Source organism: Sus scrofa, chromosome 2 (genome assembly GCF_054392235.1).
Source record: "Sus scrofa isolate SSC_HxYL_T2T_F1_AM1 chromosome 2, Sscrofa_HxYL_maternal_Yorkshire_Landrace_v2.0, whole genome shotgun sequence".
Taxonomy (NCBI): domain Eukaryota; kingdom Metazoa; phylum Chordata; class Mammalia; order Artiodactyla; family Suidae; genus Sus; species Sus scrofa.
Window position 1 is genome coordinate 11,422,181 of NC_139384.1, and position 16,670 is coordinate 11,438,850.

Sequence of the window (16,670 nt, forward strand, 5' to 3'; positions counted from 1 at the left end):
TTGCCGGTGGGTAGAGCCAGCTCAAAAGGTGTCTGGCTGCAGAGCCCTGGAAGTCCCAGGGCTAGTGTCACTGCACTGGTATGCGGAGCCAGGTCCTGGGCCCTCTGGTGGGCAGGGCTGGATCTCAGTGCAGCTATGGACTCAGTGGGTCTTAAAGCAGTCAGCTTGCTGGTTGGTAGGTCTGTGTCTCTGCTCTGCTATTGCCGGGCCAGAGGTGTCCTAGTACTGGTGCCAAAAATGCTGATGGGTGGGGCTAACGAGCTAGAGGCACTTGCCAGCACCAGTGTCCCCATGGTAGAAGGAGCTCCCCAACGTAGCTGCAGCCAGAGTCTGTGTTCCCAGAGGGAGCTCCAGTTGCCTCCTGCCTCTCTGGGAGGCTCTCTAAGATCAGCAGGTGGGTTTGACCCAGGATCCTTTCAATTACTGCTTCTGCCCTGGGTCCTGGAGCATGTGATATTTTGTGTGCACCCTTTAAGAATGGAGTCTCGATTTCCCACAGTCCTCTGGAAATCCTCAAAGTAAGCCCCACTCACCTTCAAAGTCAAATGTTCTGGAGACTCATTTTCCTGGTGTAAGACCCCTGGGCTGGGGAGCTCAACCCTCTTTGGGGGTAATCTCTGCCATTGTAATTATCCTCCGGTTTGTAGGTCATCCGCCTGGGGGTATGGGTCTTGACTATACTTGTCTCTCCCCTTCCTACCCATAATCATTGTGATTCCTTCCATATATTTATATATACTTTTTTTTTTTTTTTTTTTTTTTTTTTTTTTTTTTTTTTTTTGCTTTTTAGGGCTGAACCCTTGGCATATGGAGGTTCCCAGGCCAGGAGTCTAATCGGAGCTACAGCTGCCAGCCTACGCCACAACCACAGCAATGTCAGATCCAAGCCACATCTGTGATCTACACCACATCTTATGGCAACACCGGATGTTTAACCCACTGAGTGAGGCCAGGGATTGAACCCACAACCTCATGGTTCCTAGTCAGATTCATTTCCACTGTGCCTCAGTGGGAACTCCCCATTCCTTATATCTTGAGATGCAGGAATTTTCTGTTGTCAACAATTGCTTTGATTATATTTAGAATGGATAAGCAGTGAGGTCCTACTATATAGCACAGGGAACTATATACAGTCTCTTGGGATAGAACATGATGGAAGAAAATGTGAGAAAAAAGAATGTGTGTGTGTGCGCGCGCGCGTGCACCTAGGTCATTTGTCTGTTAAATCAACTATACTTTAAATAAAAAATAATAAATTATTAAAAAATTTAAAAATCAACTGCTCTGTAAATAGTTGTACTCTTAGTGTGCCCGTGGGAGGAGGTGAACTCAAGTTCTTCCTACCCCACCATCTTTTTTTTTTTTTTTTCCTTTTACAGTGACCCCTGCAGTATCTCCCAGGCTAGGAATCAAATCAGAGCTGCCGCTGCAGGTCTACGCCACAGCCATGGCAACGCCAGATCCTAGCATCTGCAACCTACACCGCACCTTGTTGCAATGCCAGATCCTTAACCCACTGAACAAAGCCAGATATCGAACCCACATCCTCACAGATGCTATGTCAGGTTCCTAACCCACTGAGCCACAATGGGAACTCCTACCACAACATCTTTGAATCTCAAAGCTTTTTGGTTTAGGTACAAAAGTATTTCACAAAATTCAATATGATAAGAACACATGAAATTAAGTATAGAAGAAATGTATCTCAGCATAATAAAGCCCATTTATAACAAGCCACAACTAACATAGATTTCCCCCACTATACCAAAGTAGAGTGTTTGCATGGAAGCTTTTGTAAGTTAAAATAGCATAAAGCAAAGAAGTAGTTACCTTTTTTTCGTAAAATGAAAATTCTCTCCATATCTATTTTGGTTAGAGAAAAAAGGTACTTATGAAAGTCTTTCATAAAAACAAAGTGGTATAAACTGAACTTTTAAAAAGCAAGGAATATCTGTACTCAACAGTGAATGAGTGAAAGTTTTCTCTTCAAAATCAGGACTAAGACAAAGGTCCCACCCTTCCCACTTCTATTCCGCATGTCCTAGGCAAATCAACTAGACAAGAAACAAAAGCAAAAGGCACCCAAATCAGAAAGGAAGAGTTACATGACCTATGTTGGCAGTTGACTTGATTTTATCTGTAGAAAACCCTAAAGGCTCCATCAAAAAAAAAAAAAAAAAAACTATTAAAACTAAAAAATGTTAAGTGGCAGGATACAAAATCAACTTAGAGAAATCAGCTGTGCATCTATACACTAACAGTTAGCTATCTGATAAAGAAATTAGAAGGCAATCCCATTTATAATAGCATCAAAAATAGTATACTTAGGAATAAATGCAATCAAGGAGGTGAAAGAGGTGTAAATTGAAAATTACAAGAAATTGATGAAAGAGTTTGAAGATGTGAGTAAACTGAAAGATAACCCTGTGTTCATGAATTCCGTTAATGAATATTGTTAAAACGTCCACACTACTCAAGGAGATCTACAGATCAAATGTAATCTCTATCAAAATTTCAACAGCATTTTTCACAGAAATAGAAAAAAAAAATACTAAGATTCACATGGAACTACAAAAGATCCAAAATAGCTAAAACAATATAGATGATTAATAACAAAGCTGGAGGCATCACACTCGCTATTTTCAAAATATATTAAACCTACTGTAATCAAAAGTATGGCACTGGCAGAGAGGCATATAGACCAAAGGAACAGAATAGAAAGCCCTGAAATAAATCCACATAATATGGTCAACTGAGTTAACAAGGGTGTCAGGAACACACAATGGGGTAAGGATAGTCTTTTTGTGTAAGATGTTGGAAAACCTATATATCTATATGCAGGAGAATGAAATTGGAACTTTATCACACAGCATATACAAAAATCAACTCAAAATGGACTGAACATAAGACCCGAAACTGTAAACATCCTAGAAGAAATTTCAGGGCAAATACTTATATTTTTTAATTAAAATATGTCCCTTGGTTTAAATTTATAATGTGCCATATGGTAAACACAGAAAAGATAGTCGCTTTCTTTTGATTGCCTGTGGTTAAGTGAAAAAAAAAAGAACAACCAACATCTAAATTTGAGACCTGGTTTGAACAAAGCTGACGATGCATTTGGCTTCCTTTTGAACCTCTTTAAGGTCATGCAATTTTTTTTTACCAACAGATTTGTTGGGGTTGCTACTATTCATGTGATTTCTAGGAACTTAACTAATTTTGATTACGTGTAAGGCTGATGATAGCAGACATTTTTAATTTTTCATGTCCGGTAAGTACATAGATTTGGACAGAGGAAGCAATTGTGAAAGTTCCTTGTGGTACCCCCTGAATCTTTTTATTGTTAATTTCAGCAAAATATGGTATTGTTCCCCAGTGAAAAAGAGCAGGACAACGTGTTCTTATCCTTCTTAGGTGCCAGACAGAGCTTCGCCAGAATCAGTGTCTAGCTTGCTCCCACCTCTTGAACGAACATCTTCAGCTTAGCCAGGTGGGGCTGACCATCAGGAGGAGAGTCACAGCCTGGCTAGGGGTCTGGCACCTGATTGCCCCTTGTCGCAAAGCTATCACTTAAGGTGTATCCTTTTCCTTGCTACCAGCAACTGAGTGCTTTGACCCATACTTACTACCTTTGAAAACTGATTTTTTTCCCCTTAAATTGTGTTTTCCACTTAAAAATCTTTACCTCCTAAATTTGCTTAAGGATGAGAGAGTAATGAAAAATTTCCAATTTTCTCTCTGGATCTGAAGCTACAGAAGCTATGTCCATACCAAGGTCCCCAAGTGACCTAAATTACATATACTTATATATGTGATTTGTATGTATGTAATATGTACATATGTATACACATTTAAGTATATATAACAGGTATATAAGTCATATATATTATTCATGTATGTTCAAATATATATTTCATATGTTCATACCATGGAAATGGAGCAGGGCCTATGGTCCTTCCCCTCAATGCTTTCCACCTGCCTTTGTCTGTAGACAAACTTTGGTCAATGAGTAAGTTTAATCAGAGAAATGAGAAAATACAGGAGCAAAGAAAATAGTCAAATGAGACCAAATACAAATAGTTTAGTCATTAAGCAAAGTCAAGGACTTCTGCCTATAAAAATCAGTGGGGGGGGTCGACTTTTGGGCAGAGGTCTGCTCCCCACCTCACCCCCAGTTGTTGGCTTCTGAAATAAAGCAAACTTTCCTTTCCAGCAACCTTGTCTCCCTTACTGGCTTTAGAGCAGGAAGGAACTAGACCCAATTTTCAATGTTACTATTATTAGTTACTTATTATCCAATGCAGATACCTCTTGGAAACTGAAGAGGCCCTCTATAAACATCCTCTCTAGTCTTTATAAAACAAACAAACAAACAAAAACTCTAGTGTTGCTACTGTTCCTCTATTCAACAGACTGGAAAACTGAGGCTCAGGGAAGATCACAGACTTGTCGATAACATGAAGCTAGTAAGTACTGGAGGAGGGGAGGCAGTTTACACATAGATCTCTGTGACTCCCTTATTCTCCAAATCAGTAGTTGGAGATTTTTCTGAAGAGCTAGGCATTTAGGGGGGGAAAAAAAAACAAAAGAGGAAGCGTAAGCAGTTTTCGCAAATTATCAACAAACTCGAAGTATCACATCCTTTTAGCTGTAAACACTGGGCTAAGGAAGGGCCAGTGACTTTCAGAAGATGAAGACGGGTAGAAAATTCTGCCAGGACTGCGTGAGACCCCAGAGTTAAAATCCCGTGGGAGTTTCTAACCGCTCAGCTGGAGGCAGCCCACCCGGTCCATAGGCAAAGGTAGGCAATGCTGAGAGGCCCTTTCAACGCGCCAGTCCCTGCGGTGATTCCGTGGGAGGGGATTTTGACTTGAATCTCCTTGAGTGTTTTGGGAATAGGATGAACCAAAGGAAGCAGTTTCTGGTCTTCACTGTTTGTACTGTTTTCTAACTGCATGACCATGTTGAGCCCCTTACCTAAAGTCACGTGATCTGGTTCTTACCTCTTCAGAGGTTCTCAGGCCGTGTGAAAACTGAGAAGTCCACAGGCTGAGAACAGTGCAGTGAAGAGCTCCAGGTGTAAATGGACTAGAAAAAAGATATTTCTACATATGCAAGTTTGTGTGTGTGTGTGTGTGTGTGTGTGTGTGTGTCTTTTAGGGCCACACTCATGGCCTATGGAGGCGCCCAGTCTAGGGGTCGAACTGGAGCTGTAAACACTGGCCTACACCACAGCCACAGCAATAGCAGATCCAAGCATCATGTGGGACCTACACCACAGCTCACGGCAACGCCGGATCCTTAACCCACTGAGTGAGGCCAGGGATCGAACCTGTGTCCTCATGGATACTAGTCAGATTCATTTCTGCTGAGGCACGATGGGAACCCCTACATATGCAAGTTTTATGTGACCATTGGTCTCTGAACGTTGAGACCTTTCCAGATTCATTCAGCTACCTCCCCAGGATGTGTTCATTATCTTTGATGAGTCCACGGGGCCAAACGACAGGGAAAAATATTCATGAAACCCAGGTTTCACACATTTCTCAGCTCTGTAAGACCAGTGTTCTCCACTAGAGGACAGGTCAGGTCTAGACTCGTGGGCAGACACTGGCTTACAGTTTGGGGAGCCAGGAGCTCTGCACATTTTAAGAGGTGAAATTATTTTTTCTTCCAGCACAGGAATCGCCACGATGATCTCACAACCCACAACCAAGGAGAACATTATAGTTCTCACACCAAGTGGTATCAACTTCCTCGAAACAGAGAAATCTAAACCCACCAACCAGAAGCAAGACAGTGTGAAGAAATGTCTAAAGGCAGAGGTCAAAGTTCTTGCGGTAAGACCAGAACGTGTTGGAGTGGGATTGAGGGGCACGGGGGAAAAAATTACATATGTCTTGGGACTAGAGGTCCAGTGTGAGTGTGGAGACTTAAGTTTTGCCAGAGGGACTCCGATCTGATGGAGACCACTCAGAGAGCCATGTGAACCTTTCCCAGACCTTTTCCACACAAGATGGTATTTAAAATATTTCTCCCCTTTCTGAATATGAGGAATTGGGTTTTGGCTGTTTCATTTTTGTCTTTGTTCAACACGGTGCCTCTCTACATTTTCTTTTTTAAAAGACCACTTTTAGTGAGGTGTAATAGGTATACAAAAAGCTATACATCTTTTTTTAAGCAAAAGCGATGGTACATAATTACATATTTTATATACATTTTTCTGTGTGTACCAATTGCATATTTAATAATCTGACTGATTTTTTTTTTTTTTTTTTTTGGGAAGGGAATTTTTCCCTCCCTGCAAATTACAAGAAACTTAAACCTCCTTCCCCTCTTTTTTTCCTTCCCTTTTGGGGACAGAGGTAATGTTTACCTTCTCTTTTTTTCTTTCCTCTCCTGCATGATTTATTAAAGAAATTCTATGAAATGAAGAGAGGAGGGGAGGAAAGACTCTATCTAGCACTGGAAGGAAAACACAGACCTCTGCTGTCTAGAATATATGATCCGAGGTGAGGCACTCCATCTGACCAGTTTTCAGACCCTGGCAGGACTGATTTCTTTGCCCCAGATGTAAAATCATGTAAGTGACTGGGGGGCTCAAGTGACATAAGGTTTAAAAAACGGCTTGGTTGAAAGAGCTGTAGATGTCAAGGAGGAAGACTTTACCCCTGAACATAGAGCTTCAACATTCTCAGCTGTAGAGATATGGAATTAAGGGGTCAAGGAGATGGCCAGAGGGCCAGGCTCTTTGCTGTGTCCAGTGGGGTCTGGGAGATGGGCAATAAGGGGCTTCCAGACTGCTGGCACTCAAGAGAGGGTGAGGGCTTTCAGACGCCCCCTCCCCATCCCCTTAAGCGGGAGAAGGAGAATTAGTGGTGATGAAATCAGGGAGTTGGGCAAGACAGAGTCTCATACTTGTCATGAGCTGGGAGCAAGGGTGGTGAGCAACCAGGACTAGCAAGGCAAAAATGCCTGAAGTCCTAGCCAGGTGGTCCAAGACAGTAGTTTTCTGTGGCACAACAGCATCTCCTGCAAAATATCCTTTCATAGTTCTTCCATCACAGCTTTTACAATGTCTGTACCCTTGCCTGGATACTGGAGGAGCACCGTGGGGGAGGCACAACAAATGGTTTCCAAGTGCTGATTTGAATTCTCCGTCTCCCTTCTTCTTCTAACAGACTATCCAGATCATGTGTGGCGTGATGATATTGGGTCTGGGAATCATGTTGGCCTCTGCTTCCTTCTCTCCGTATTTCACCCACATGTTTTCCATCCTGGTGAATGCTGCTTACCCATTCGTAGGAGCCTTTTCCGTGAGTAGAGATCCTCAGGAGGCCAAGATGGGGTGGAGGTGAGAGCCAGGAGTCAGTGGTAGAACGTGTTCTCCTCTGTGTGTAGCCTGGGGAAGAATCGAATGGGGAGAGAGGGCAGAAGTGACCTGATTTTAAATCGATTTCTTAACTGGCTCAGGTATAATTTCTTTTGAAGATCACCTTACTTTTCACTTCATTATCTTGAGCTGTGATGAGCCATGTGGCTTCCCTCTGGGTTTAGGCCAAAATCTACAAGATAGGCTAGAATTGGGAAGGAGGTTTCTCTACAGTAAAATGAGCACCAGTGAAAGATGCCAGATGCTTACAGGGAAACCCACACAAGCTTGTGGGAATCCTGGAAGAAGGAGCCTTTGAAAATGCTTTTTGCTATATTGAGTGGCACCCAGGACACACTAAACAGATGTCTTCAGCTAATTCTTCTGAAATAGCTCCAAGTCCATGGTGTCAAGAGCAGCTTTCTTCTAGGTTGATGTGAATGAGTCTTTCTCACAAGCTTCTCTTTCATCATTCTTCTATCAGCCTCCCACCGCCTAGTGGCAATCATTTGCCTTTCCCGCACTTGTTCCTTGGTCGGATGCCTCCAGAAAGCTCCCCCCCCCCCCACCCCGTTTCTTTGGTTCATTTTCCTTCATTTACCAACTAAAGTCAACAGGTTATTTGGATTTCAAAGGTCTTTTTCCAAGATGCCATCAGAGACCCTCCATCACGTTTAGTCATCAGCTCTCCTTCGATGCCACTAGACGTTCCCTGACTCCTCAGGTCCTTGCTGATAGTGATGGCTTTGAGTAGTACTCTCCAGGATTTTTGTAGATTATTCCTAAACTTCGGTTCCTCTGGTTTTTTTTTTTTTTTTTTTCGTATTTAGACTAGACCTTTAGGCAGAAGATGACAGAGGTGCAGTGTCATATCAAGGGTATATGCTATCAACATGCTTTGTCACAGGTGAAATTGAGCTTGATCAAGTGGAGGAGGTAGTGTTTGCTAGGTTTCTCCACTGCAAAGTTACTTTCCTCCCCTTTCGTTCCATATTCTCCTTTTTGGAAATGGGTCACTAAGCACAGTGCACATTTGGAAAGGCAACTTGTCCAATTTTTAAGACCCAGGATTTATTTAGGCAGATATAAATGGCTTAATGATGGGACCACTGAAACTATAAGAAAAATTGTGTCCCATGTTTTTCATTGTCAAAGGATTTTCTGTGACTTAATTGTTACAAATATATTAGCTCTTGAATACTCTAGAGAGTGATTTTCTGATCACAGCCTTAAGGGTTTTCTGCCATCCAGCCTCATCCTTTCTTTGTTTTTAATCACCTTTCAACCCAAGACTTGAGAGCAACCAACTTACAATGTCTGTCTCTGTCCTCCCCTGTTAACTTACCCCATTCTTCCCCCCAAACCATTGCTTTCATGTTCCTCTCTAAATAACATCTCCAAAACGTTCTTCTCTCATTTAAAAAAGTCCCTCCTTTCCTGGCGTTTTAAGGCCCTCATTGTGTTTACTGGGATGTATCACTGCTCATATCTGCCTTTTCTCATGCTTTCCTGAATACTCTAGAGGCAGAAGGGATACATCCGTGTATGTAATTTGGTTGTTCATTGGTTCCCCAGGGCTCTTCCCCTGGGAATTTTCCATAAACAGTGTAATAATAACTATGTAGATTCATCTATACACAGAAACTTAGCTGTTTCCTTTTCTTTCTGAGTAGTTCATCCTTTCTGGATCACTCTCAATCATCACAGAGAAGAAATCAACTAAGCTGTTGGTAAGTAAGAGAACCACACTCCTCAATTAGATGGATCAAAATGAAGCTTTGGGAGAACACATCAAGGGTCAAGCTCTCCACTGTGCAGAGCTGGAAACGAAATTTCAGAGACGATATTTGGCAGTTAGAAGCCCAGACGCTTTCTCTGTCTGTCCGGTGCACATCCCTTCAAACACTGTTCCCTAAGTCCCAGTCTGTATTCAGGGTATTATATTCTACCCTAGACCAGTGCCCAGAAGTCTGCTTTTTAGATAGTCTGCTTCCTCATAATGCCCTTTTGGTGGTAATGTAGCTAACAATTGGCCCTCCATAAACCAGCAGCACCAATTAAGTCTCAGAGACAGAGTTTGGGGTGAAGCAGAAAGAACAGCTTTATTGCTTTGCCAGGGGAAGAGGGCCACAGCAGGCTAACACCCTCCAAACTGTGTCCTTCCTTGGAAGGGGATCACAAGGAGTTTTATAGGTTTAGCTCGAAAGATGGGGTTATTGATTAGTGTCTACATTTCTCTCCCTCCATAGATCATTTCACAGTCATCAAGGCCAGCATCAGGTGGTCCGGTGATGGTTTCTGGTGGTCTTCTGGGGGTAATCCTTCCTTGACCTTTTCTCTGGAATGAAGACTTCTTACAAAGAGAAGAGGTGTTAGGGGGTGTTCCTATTACAAAAGAAAGCACAAGGTGCAATATAACTAGAAAGGAACCATTAGTAAAAGAAAAAGTAAAAAAAAAAAGTAAAAAAAGAAAAAGACAACTACAGATGTGATAAATTCATTTGAGTAATTTTAAAAAAGGCAAAAAAAAAAAAAAGAAAAAGCAATTAAGCAAGGAAGAAATCATTTGTGAAAAGCTGGTTGGAGAAAGTTCATGAGGCTGAAGTCAAATGCTGTCTCAAAACACATCTAAATTATTCTAAGAAGTATCCACTCCAGGCATCATGACTTTTGCTGACTCTCTGGAGTCCAGAAGCATGTGTTTTAGTCATTATTTTGAGGAACTGGGCTCTGGAGGAGAAAAATGCCCTGTCTGTTTTCTATTGTGTCCCAAAGCTCCCACTGCTGAGTCCATAAAAGAAGAGCCCCCTAAATGGGATCTAAAAATATTTTAATGTATGGCTTTGGGGTGTGCCCTGGACCACACCTACCTATAAATACACCTTCCAGAATGATGCTAATGCACTTCCACCTTCTGCAAGTTGGAATAGAGGGCAGACATTTCTAGGATCAGTTTATCCACATCCCTCACTTTACAAAGGTGGACATGAAACCGAGACCAGAAGGTGAAACTGAGAAACTGAGCATTTGAGAAAAATTGAAAGGATCACAGGCAAAGCTACTGCTGTGATCTGTTTCCTCCAAGCCTCCTTCTTCTACCTCACCCCGCCACTCACGTATTACACCATCCTTGAGCTGAGTCTAGATCTCTGCCCATAGCCGTCTATATGTGGCCCTGGACATGACCAAGCAGAGTCTTCCCAGGCCCCAGGACCCACCAGAGACTGCGACTCTGTCCCTACACTCACCCCTGGGTGTGTGTGTGTCTGTCTATCTGTTTGTATTTTATTTTTTCTTTTGAGGGCCGAACTGCACCACGGCCTATGGAAGTTCCCAGGCCAGGGGTCGAATCAGAGCTGTAGCCACTGGCCTACACCACAGCCACAGCAACGTGGGATCCAAGCCGCATCTGCAACCTGCACTGCAGCTCACAGCAAAGCTGGATCCTTTAACCCACTGAGCAAGGCCAGGGATCTAACCCATGGCCTCATGGATACAAGTTGGCTTCATTACCACTGAGCCACACCAGGAATTCCTGTCTGTCTGTATTTTAACAGAGGTTATGCGTGAGGACAGTAACTTGTTCATCTGCCTCTTCTGTGTGGCCAGTGCCTCCGCAAGGGGTTTCCGAGTGATTTGGGGGAGTGAGATGCCACATCTGCCCGTGATCACGCTGTCTTGGGGATTTTGCAGTCATAGCGCCGTGGAGCCCAGCTATAAGGACAAACTTTGGGAAAGCGGTATTCTCTATTACCCTGCGGAAGTCCTGCCTAGCCCAAAACATTTCATTTATTCCTTTGCGTAGCTAAGATTCACCAGCTAGGTTCAGAGATGTTGCTAGGCACTGGAGTGACATAGAGGTTTAGACCTCCAGAAGGGCACAGGTAAAACAAACTAAATCTTTGCAAGGCACAGGCAAAGAGGTTAAAAGACATGTGTTGATTTGTTGCTCATGAAGAGTGATCCTTTCCCCACATTTCTCTTGCAGGCTCAGAGCACCCTGGCTGCAAACGTTCTGAGTTCTCTATCTGCTCTATCGGGATTCATTTTCCTCTCTGTCAGACTGGCTGCTTTGGGTCCTGCCTTTCAGACGTGTAAATTAAATGAAAGATCACCTCATCCTTATTTTTCTTTATTTCAACCGTTTCAACAAGACTGCTCCATGGCTAAATCTATTCTGGCTGTAAGTATTTTTAGATGGGGAGGGGTTCCAATGTAAGGTTTCTGAAACCCTTGACTTCTTGTTATTGCTCCCTTTGAAAACTCCTTATTTTTTTTTTTTTTTAAATTGGGCATCTAAGGGAAGGAAGCCTCGGGCTATGGAAAACAAAGGGAACTATATGACTGAGAGAAAGAGAAGAGACTGTGGGTGGAATAGAAGAGTAAATGTCAAACAAGGTTAATAATGAAAAACTAAAACATTGTGGATTAAGAGCTTATTACTCCAACTGATTCTATTGTGAAAGGCATAAAATTTGAGTTCTTCAAGCCATAATTTTTTTTTTTGCTTTTTAGGGCAGCACTTGTGGCATATGGAGGTTCCCAGGCTAGTGATCGAATGGGAGCTGTAGCTGCTGGCCACAGCCACAGCAATGCTGGATCCAAGCCATATCTGTGACCTACACCACAGCTCGAAGCAACACCAGATCCTTAACCGACTGAGTGAGGCCAGAGATCGAACCCACAACCTCATGGTTACTAGTAAGATTCGTTTCTGCTGTGCCACAGCGGGAACTCCAAGAAGCCATACATCTTGGTACATGGAGTAGTGAATTAAGAAAAGCAAAGATAGTGGCAAAATAGTGGCCAAGTGATCAGGAAATGCCAAGAAGGAGACAGGCATGTATGTGTGGTGGGGTATACTTGGTATGATCATGCATCAGGCCCAGCGCTGCAAAACGAGTAGGAAAGATGGGGTTTAAAGGTCAGTGTTTCTTCTTCCGGTGACCACAGTGATGTGTAGTATTGATCAGATGAGAAGGCAACATCCTTGTTGTTTCTGTTATAACTTCAGAGGTGGGGTTTATTAAATAGTAACATAGGAAGATGGAGAATATTAACTGATAATGATTATCATTATTGGAAAAAGGAAAACAATGAAGTTTGCTTAACAGAAATCATGGTCTTACACTGGAACATCAGGGAGCTTGTGGATAGTCAGCAATGTATTGAGGGGGAAAAAAGTAACATAAGAATTAAGAAGCTGCAAAATATTGAGTGTCTTGCAACTCATAAAAGTGAGTTAAGAACATAGTTGCTGTTCAGCCAGATAATAGCAGAGCTGAATGAGCTTAGGCTTGCAAACCATTTCTTACTTGGAGCTGACCCCGGGTGATCTTTCCAGGTCAATGATATTATGATGAGGAAAGAGATAGGCAAATTATATGCAAATGAGATCAGGAGTAATTAGTATAAACCAACATACAGCAGAGCCAATGCTACCTAGGGAAAAAGTCTGCGGGGAAGTTTGGGAGGGATCTGTGTAATGGATAAAGTACGAATTCATGATGTAAGAATTTTATGTTGTAAATAGAAGGAATTATATTGAGTGTGCTTGCTGGGGCAATTTCTAAGAAATTTAAATGTTTTATTTCCTCTTTAACTGTTTGTAAATAAGCTAGAACTTTGTGCAATCACATTTTCTCTCCTATCCCACCAAGTGGCCAGTTTTGCATGAAAAATAGAGGTTATGCGTGAGGACAGTAACTTGTTCATGTGCCTCTTCTGTGGACAGAAATGGTAGAACTTACGCTCTTGATGTGGTATCTTTTTGGGGTTGGTTTGGGTTGTTAGCAACTATGGAAACTTACCAGCTTGATTGTTCTAACTCTTACTTCCATCAGGAAAGGCAAAAGAGTTCATGTATATAGAAGGGTGTTAATACTGAATTTTATAAAGTGCTTGCACAGTCAAAACCTCATTGAGTCTCACGAACCTCCAAGAAGGACATATCATTATGTACATTTGATAAATGAGGAAACAGAAGCCAGAGACGTAGAGAGTCATTCAGGTACAAACAACTACTAAGCAGCAAAGGTGAGGCTAGTTACCTCCCAACAAGGCCTGAAGCTTTCCATTGACCAATTACTACCCATTTTGTATTTTTTGCATTTCAGGGAACTATGTCTATGATACTGATTTGTACAGTGCTGGAGTTCTTTCTAGCTGTGCTCTCTGCTGTGGTTTGGTGGAAACAGTCTTACTCTGATTTCCCTGGGGTGAGTGTGATGGCTGGTCTCTGTGTCTTGCTTGTATATCTTCACTTCTGGGCAGTATGGAGCTATGTCAGCAAGAGTGGCAGGGGCAGGAGGGACAATCAATGGTTGGTCATGAGAGGCACAAAGCAGGTGGTTTCATGGTGATGGAAGACAGTGAGACGAGGGAAGCACATGGCAAGGGGGTAGCTGACCAGCTGAGGACCAGCTGATGGGATGATAGTGGAACTGGAGAAAGTGATTGGTTCAATCTTGCCATGTTGTAAAGGCAGAAACCTGGGAGGTTAAATGACTTGCACAGTTGTTATGCTATGAGATTTAGTGCCCAGGTCAGCCTCTTTTCCAGGCGGCTAACTTTCTGCTGCAGCTACTAGTTTCTTTCACAGTCTTGACTAGGTAAGGGGCATTTACAAATGTGACTGGATTCAATAAGTGTCCTATGCTCCGATTTTCCCTTCTTGTGACCTTAAGATTATTTTGTTACTTAAAAGATACTTTTTAAAGTCTTGAATAGAGTTTCATGGGACACCACCCTACTGCCACCATGAACACATGGCTTCATTTAACTGAGTTTAAAAGATTTGATTTATCTAAAACTTTATTATAGATAGAAGAATGAATACAAGGCTGATGAACAGCAATTATTAAAACAAACACATAATGACATATTATACTCATCTTGCATATCTAAGAGTTTTATGTATTTAAGTTTGGAGGAAATGTATATATATAATTTATTATAATTCTCAGGAGTTCCCGTTGTGGCCCAGTGGAAATGAGCCCAGCTAGTATCCATAAAGATGCAGGTTCAATCCCTGGCCTTGCTCAGTGGGTTAAGGATCTGGTGTTGCCACAAACTTCAGTGTAGGTCACAGACACAGCTTGGATCTGGTGTTGCTATGGCTGTGGTGTAGGCCAGCAGCTGCAGCTCTGATTCAACCCCTAGCCTGGGAACTTCCATGTACTGTGAGTGTGGCCCTAAAAATAAATTAAAAGTTAAAAATAATAAAATAATAATTCTCTATGTATCTACATATATCTATAGATGTATGGATATAGACAGATATATGTATATATCTATATAGATATATAGATATAGATAGATATAAAATGAGATCTGAAGGACTAATATACTTTTTTCTTTCTAGGGTGTGCTCTTCCTGCCTCAGAATCACAAGAATAAATCCAGCATGTCTCCAAAGGCGCCTCATGACCCTGATTATGAAGAACTATTGGCTTCTTAGAGGGAAATAGTCATCAGAAATTTGGTTTGATGATGATATATGAAAACCAACCAAGAAACCCAGCCCAAGAAAGCAAAGTTTGAGCTGCTTGAAATGTAGGCTTTTATGTAGTGAGTATTAAAAAAGAAAATGTTTTCTTATTTATCATCATGAAGATATGTGTTCATTGGGGGTCTTTTGATTTATCCTGGTATTGGCTTCAGCAAAAGCACTTAGAACCGTAAACCACCATTGACTAGTCTGGCCAAAGAGACATTTCCCAGAAAAGCAGGCTGAAAGGTGATTCAGTGAATCGTAGTTGAGTAAAGGAGACAACTTTTTCTTATACCCCTTAATTGCAGGCAGGAGTTGCCTTACTTGTCATAGATCAGGGGTTCCCAAGACCCCCTCCTCAGGTTCCATTAATTGCTAGAGCAATTCACAGAATGCAGGAAAACAACTTTTTAGATTACATGTCTATTATAAAAGGATTACATGTCTATTATAACTCAGGAACAGGCAGATGGAAAAGATGCAAAACTATGAAAAGGTGCATATGCCACACCACTCTTCCTAAATTTTCACATGTTCACCAACCAAGAAGCACTCCAATCCTGTCCTTTGGGAGGCTTTATCATATAGGTCTGATTAATTAAATCATTGGCCTTTGGTGATTATGAAACTGATAGCACTAATGGCCTGAACCTAGCCAGAACTCAGATTGGAACTAGAACCCACAGTTTTAAATTAGAATCATTCACCGGGTGTCTGGACTTACTGAGCCTCAGGTTCCTTGTGCATCTGTGCAGAAGGAATTCAGGAAGAGACAAAGTGATAGGAAAGAAATAGATCTATTAAGATAGGATGCTTGTGAGAGATGCAAGCTTGCAGGTAAGGAGGCTCTGCCCCAAGATTAGGTGTGCTACATGTTTATCATCCAAGGAGAGTGGGGGTGGGAAAAGACCACCTCTTCCTTTCTGGGGGTAACAGCTCCTTCTTGGTATCTGGTATTCAAATCAGCAGAAGGGTGGTCCTCAAACTCCTGCTCTAGGTCTGAACCTGAATGCAGGCCTCACCCCATCCACCACCCAATGACCTGGGGCATAGCTGGTGCCTCTACTAGTCAAGCAAGCCTGCCTTGTTCTGATGGCTTTCTTGAGCAGTTATTAACTTACAGTGATCCCCCAAAGTCCCCCAGGTTTCCCTCTCTATCGATGGTCCCTTATTGGGACTTCTACAACTACCTGTGCCCCCTCCATCCCTATCAACTGAACTCAATTTCCAGCCCCTTCTCCTGTCCCAGGAAGTCCAGGTGCAGGACTGAAAGTTCCAAACCTCTAATCAAGGATGGTTTCCCGGGCAACCAGCCCCTACCCTTGGGCAACTCAGAGCTTCTCCCTCATCTCTTTAACATAACAAAAGACATCATTACTGCTCTGTCACTTAAGAAATTCCGGAGTTACTAGGACTTCTGTGCCAGAAACTGTGAGGAAGGCCAAATATATATTTCTTCTTATAAATCACCTTACCACAATTATTGTTTAAATAAACTATTATTTTCTTTGAAATCCAATTTTTTCTTTTAAACAGAGAGTAACTGAACAATGATAGATAAAAACCTCTGGTTGAACTTACATCCTTCCCCCTTCACCGACTATTTCAACAAAACAAGCAAACAACAGCTAGGTGAAATACTTACTGCTATTAAGAGAGGATCGGTTAATTTTTTTTTCTGCTATTGTTACTGAAGGTGGGGTCTGGCTGCTTGACACGCAAAAGCCAATAAAGAAAGGAAAGGAAAGGAAATTTTGCTTGATTTTAGTGGTCGGCAATGGCGTGTGTAGGGGCATGGACTTA

General features: G+C 42.1%; 1 protein-coding gene across 11 annotated transcripts; it reads left to right on the forward strand.

The window, feature by feature from the left end:
• Positions 1-4,641: 4,641 nt before the first annotated feature.
• On the forward strand, positions 4,642-14,975 carry LOC100524972 (membrane-spanning 4-domains subfamily A member 6A). Of its 11 annotated transcripts, none has more exons than XM_085011022.1 (8): positions 4,642-4,804; positions 5,681-5,843; positions 6,421-6,515; positions 7,185-7,319; positions 9,049-9,105; positions 11,364-11,558; positions 13,492-13,593; positions 14,739-14,975. In XM_085011022.1, the coding sequence occupies exons 4-8, from the start codon at positions 7,197-7,199 to the stop codon at positions 14,832-14,834; spliced, it is 573 nt and encodes a 190-aa protein (XP_084867148.1). In that variant the 5' UTR covers positions 4,642-4,804; positions 5,681-5,843; positions 6,421-6,515; positions 7,185-7,196; the 3' UTR covers positions 14,835-14,975. The 11 variants fall into 11 exon arrangements, 10 of the variants coding, with proteins under 10 accessions (XP_084867148.1, XP_084867149.1, XP_003122711.3 ...); XM_085011023.1 differs by having other exon boundaries at positions 5,686-5,843; XR_002341476.2 differs by lacking the exon at positions 6,421-6,515 and having other exon boundaries at positions 7,185-7,357.
• The last annotated feature ends 1,695 nt before the right edge of the window (positions 14,976-16,670 follow it).

Excerpts from the sequence above, each read along its gene's own strand:
- LOC100524972 (XM_003122663.5), top strand. The coding sequence starts at position 5,697 with ATGATCTCACAACCCACAACCAAGGAGAACATTATAGTTCTCACACCA. Across the intron at positions 5,844-7,184 it reads CAGAGGTCAAAGTTCTTGCG|ACTATCCAGATCATGTGTGG; the intron begins GTAAGACCAGAA and ends TTCTTCTAACAG. Across the intron at positions 13,594-14,738 it reads CTTACTCTGATTTCCCTGGG|GGTGTGCTCTTCCTGCCTCA; the intron begins GTGAGTGTGATG and ends TTTTCTTTCTAG.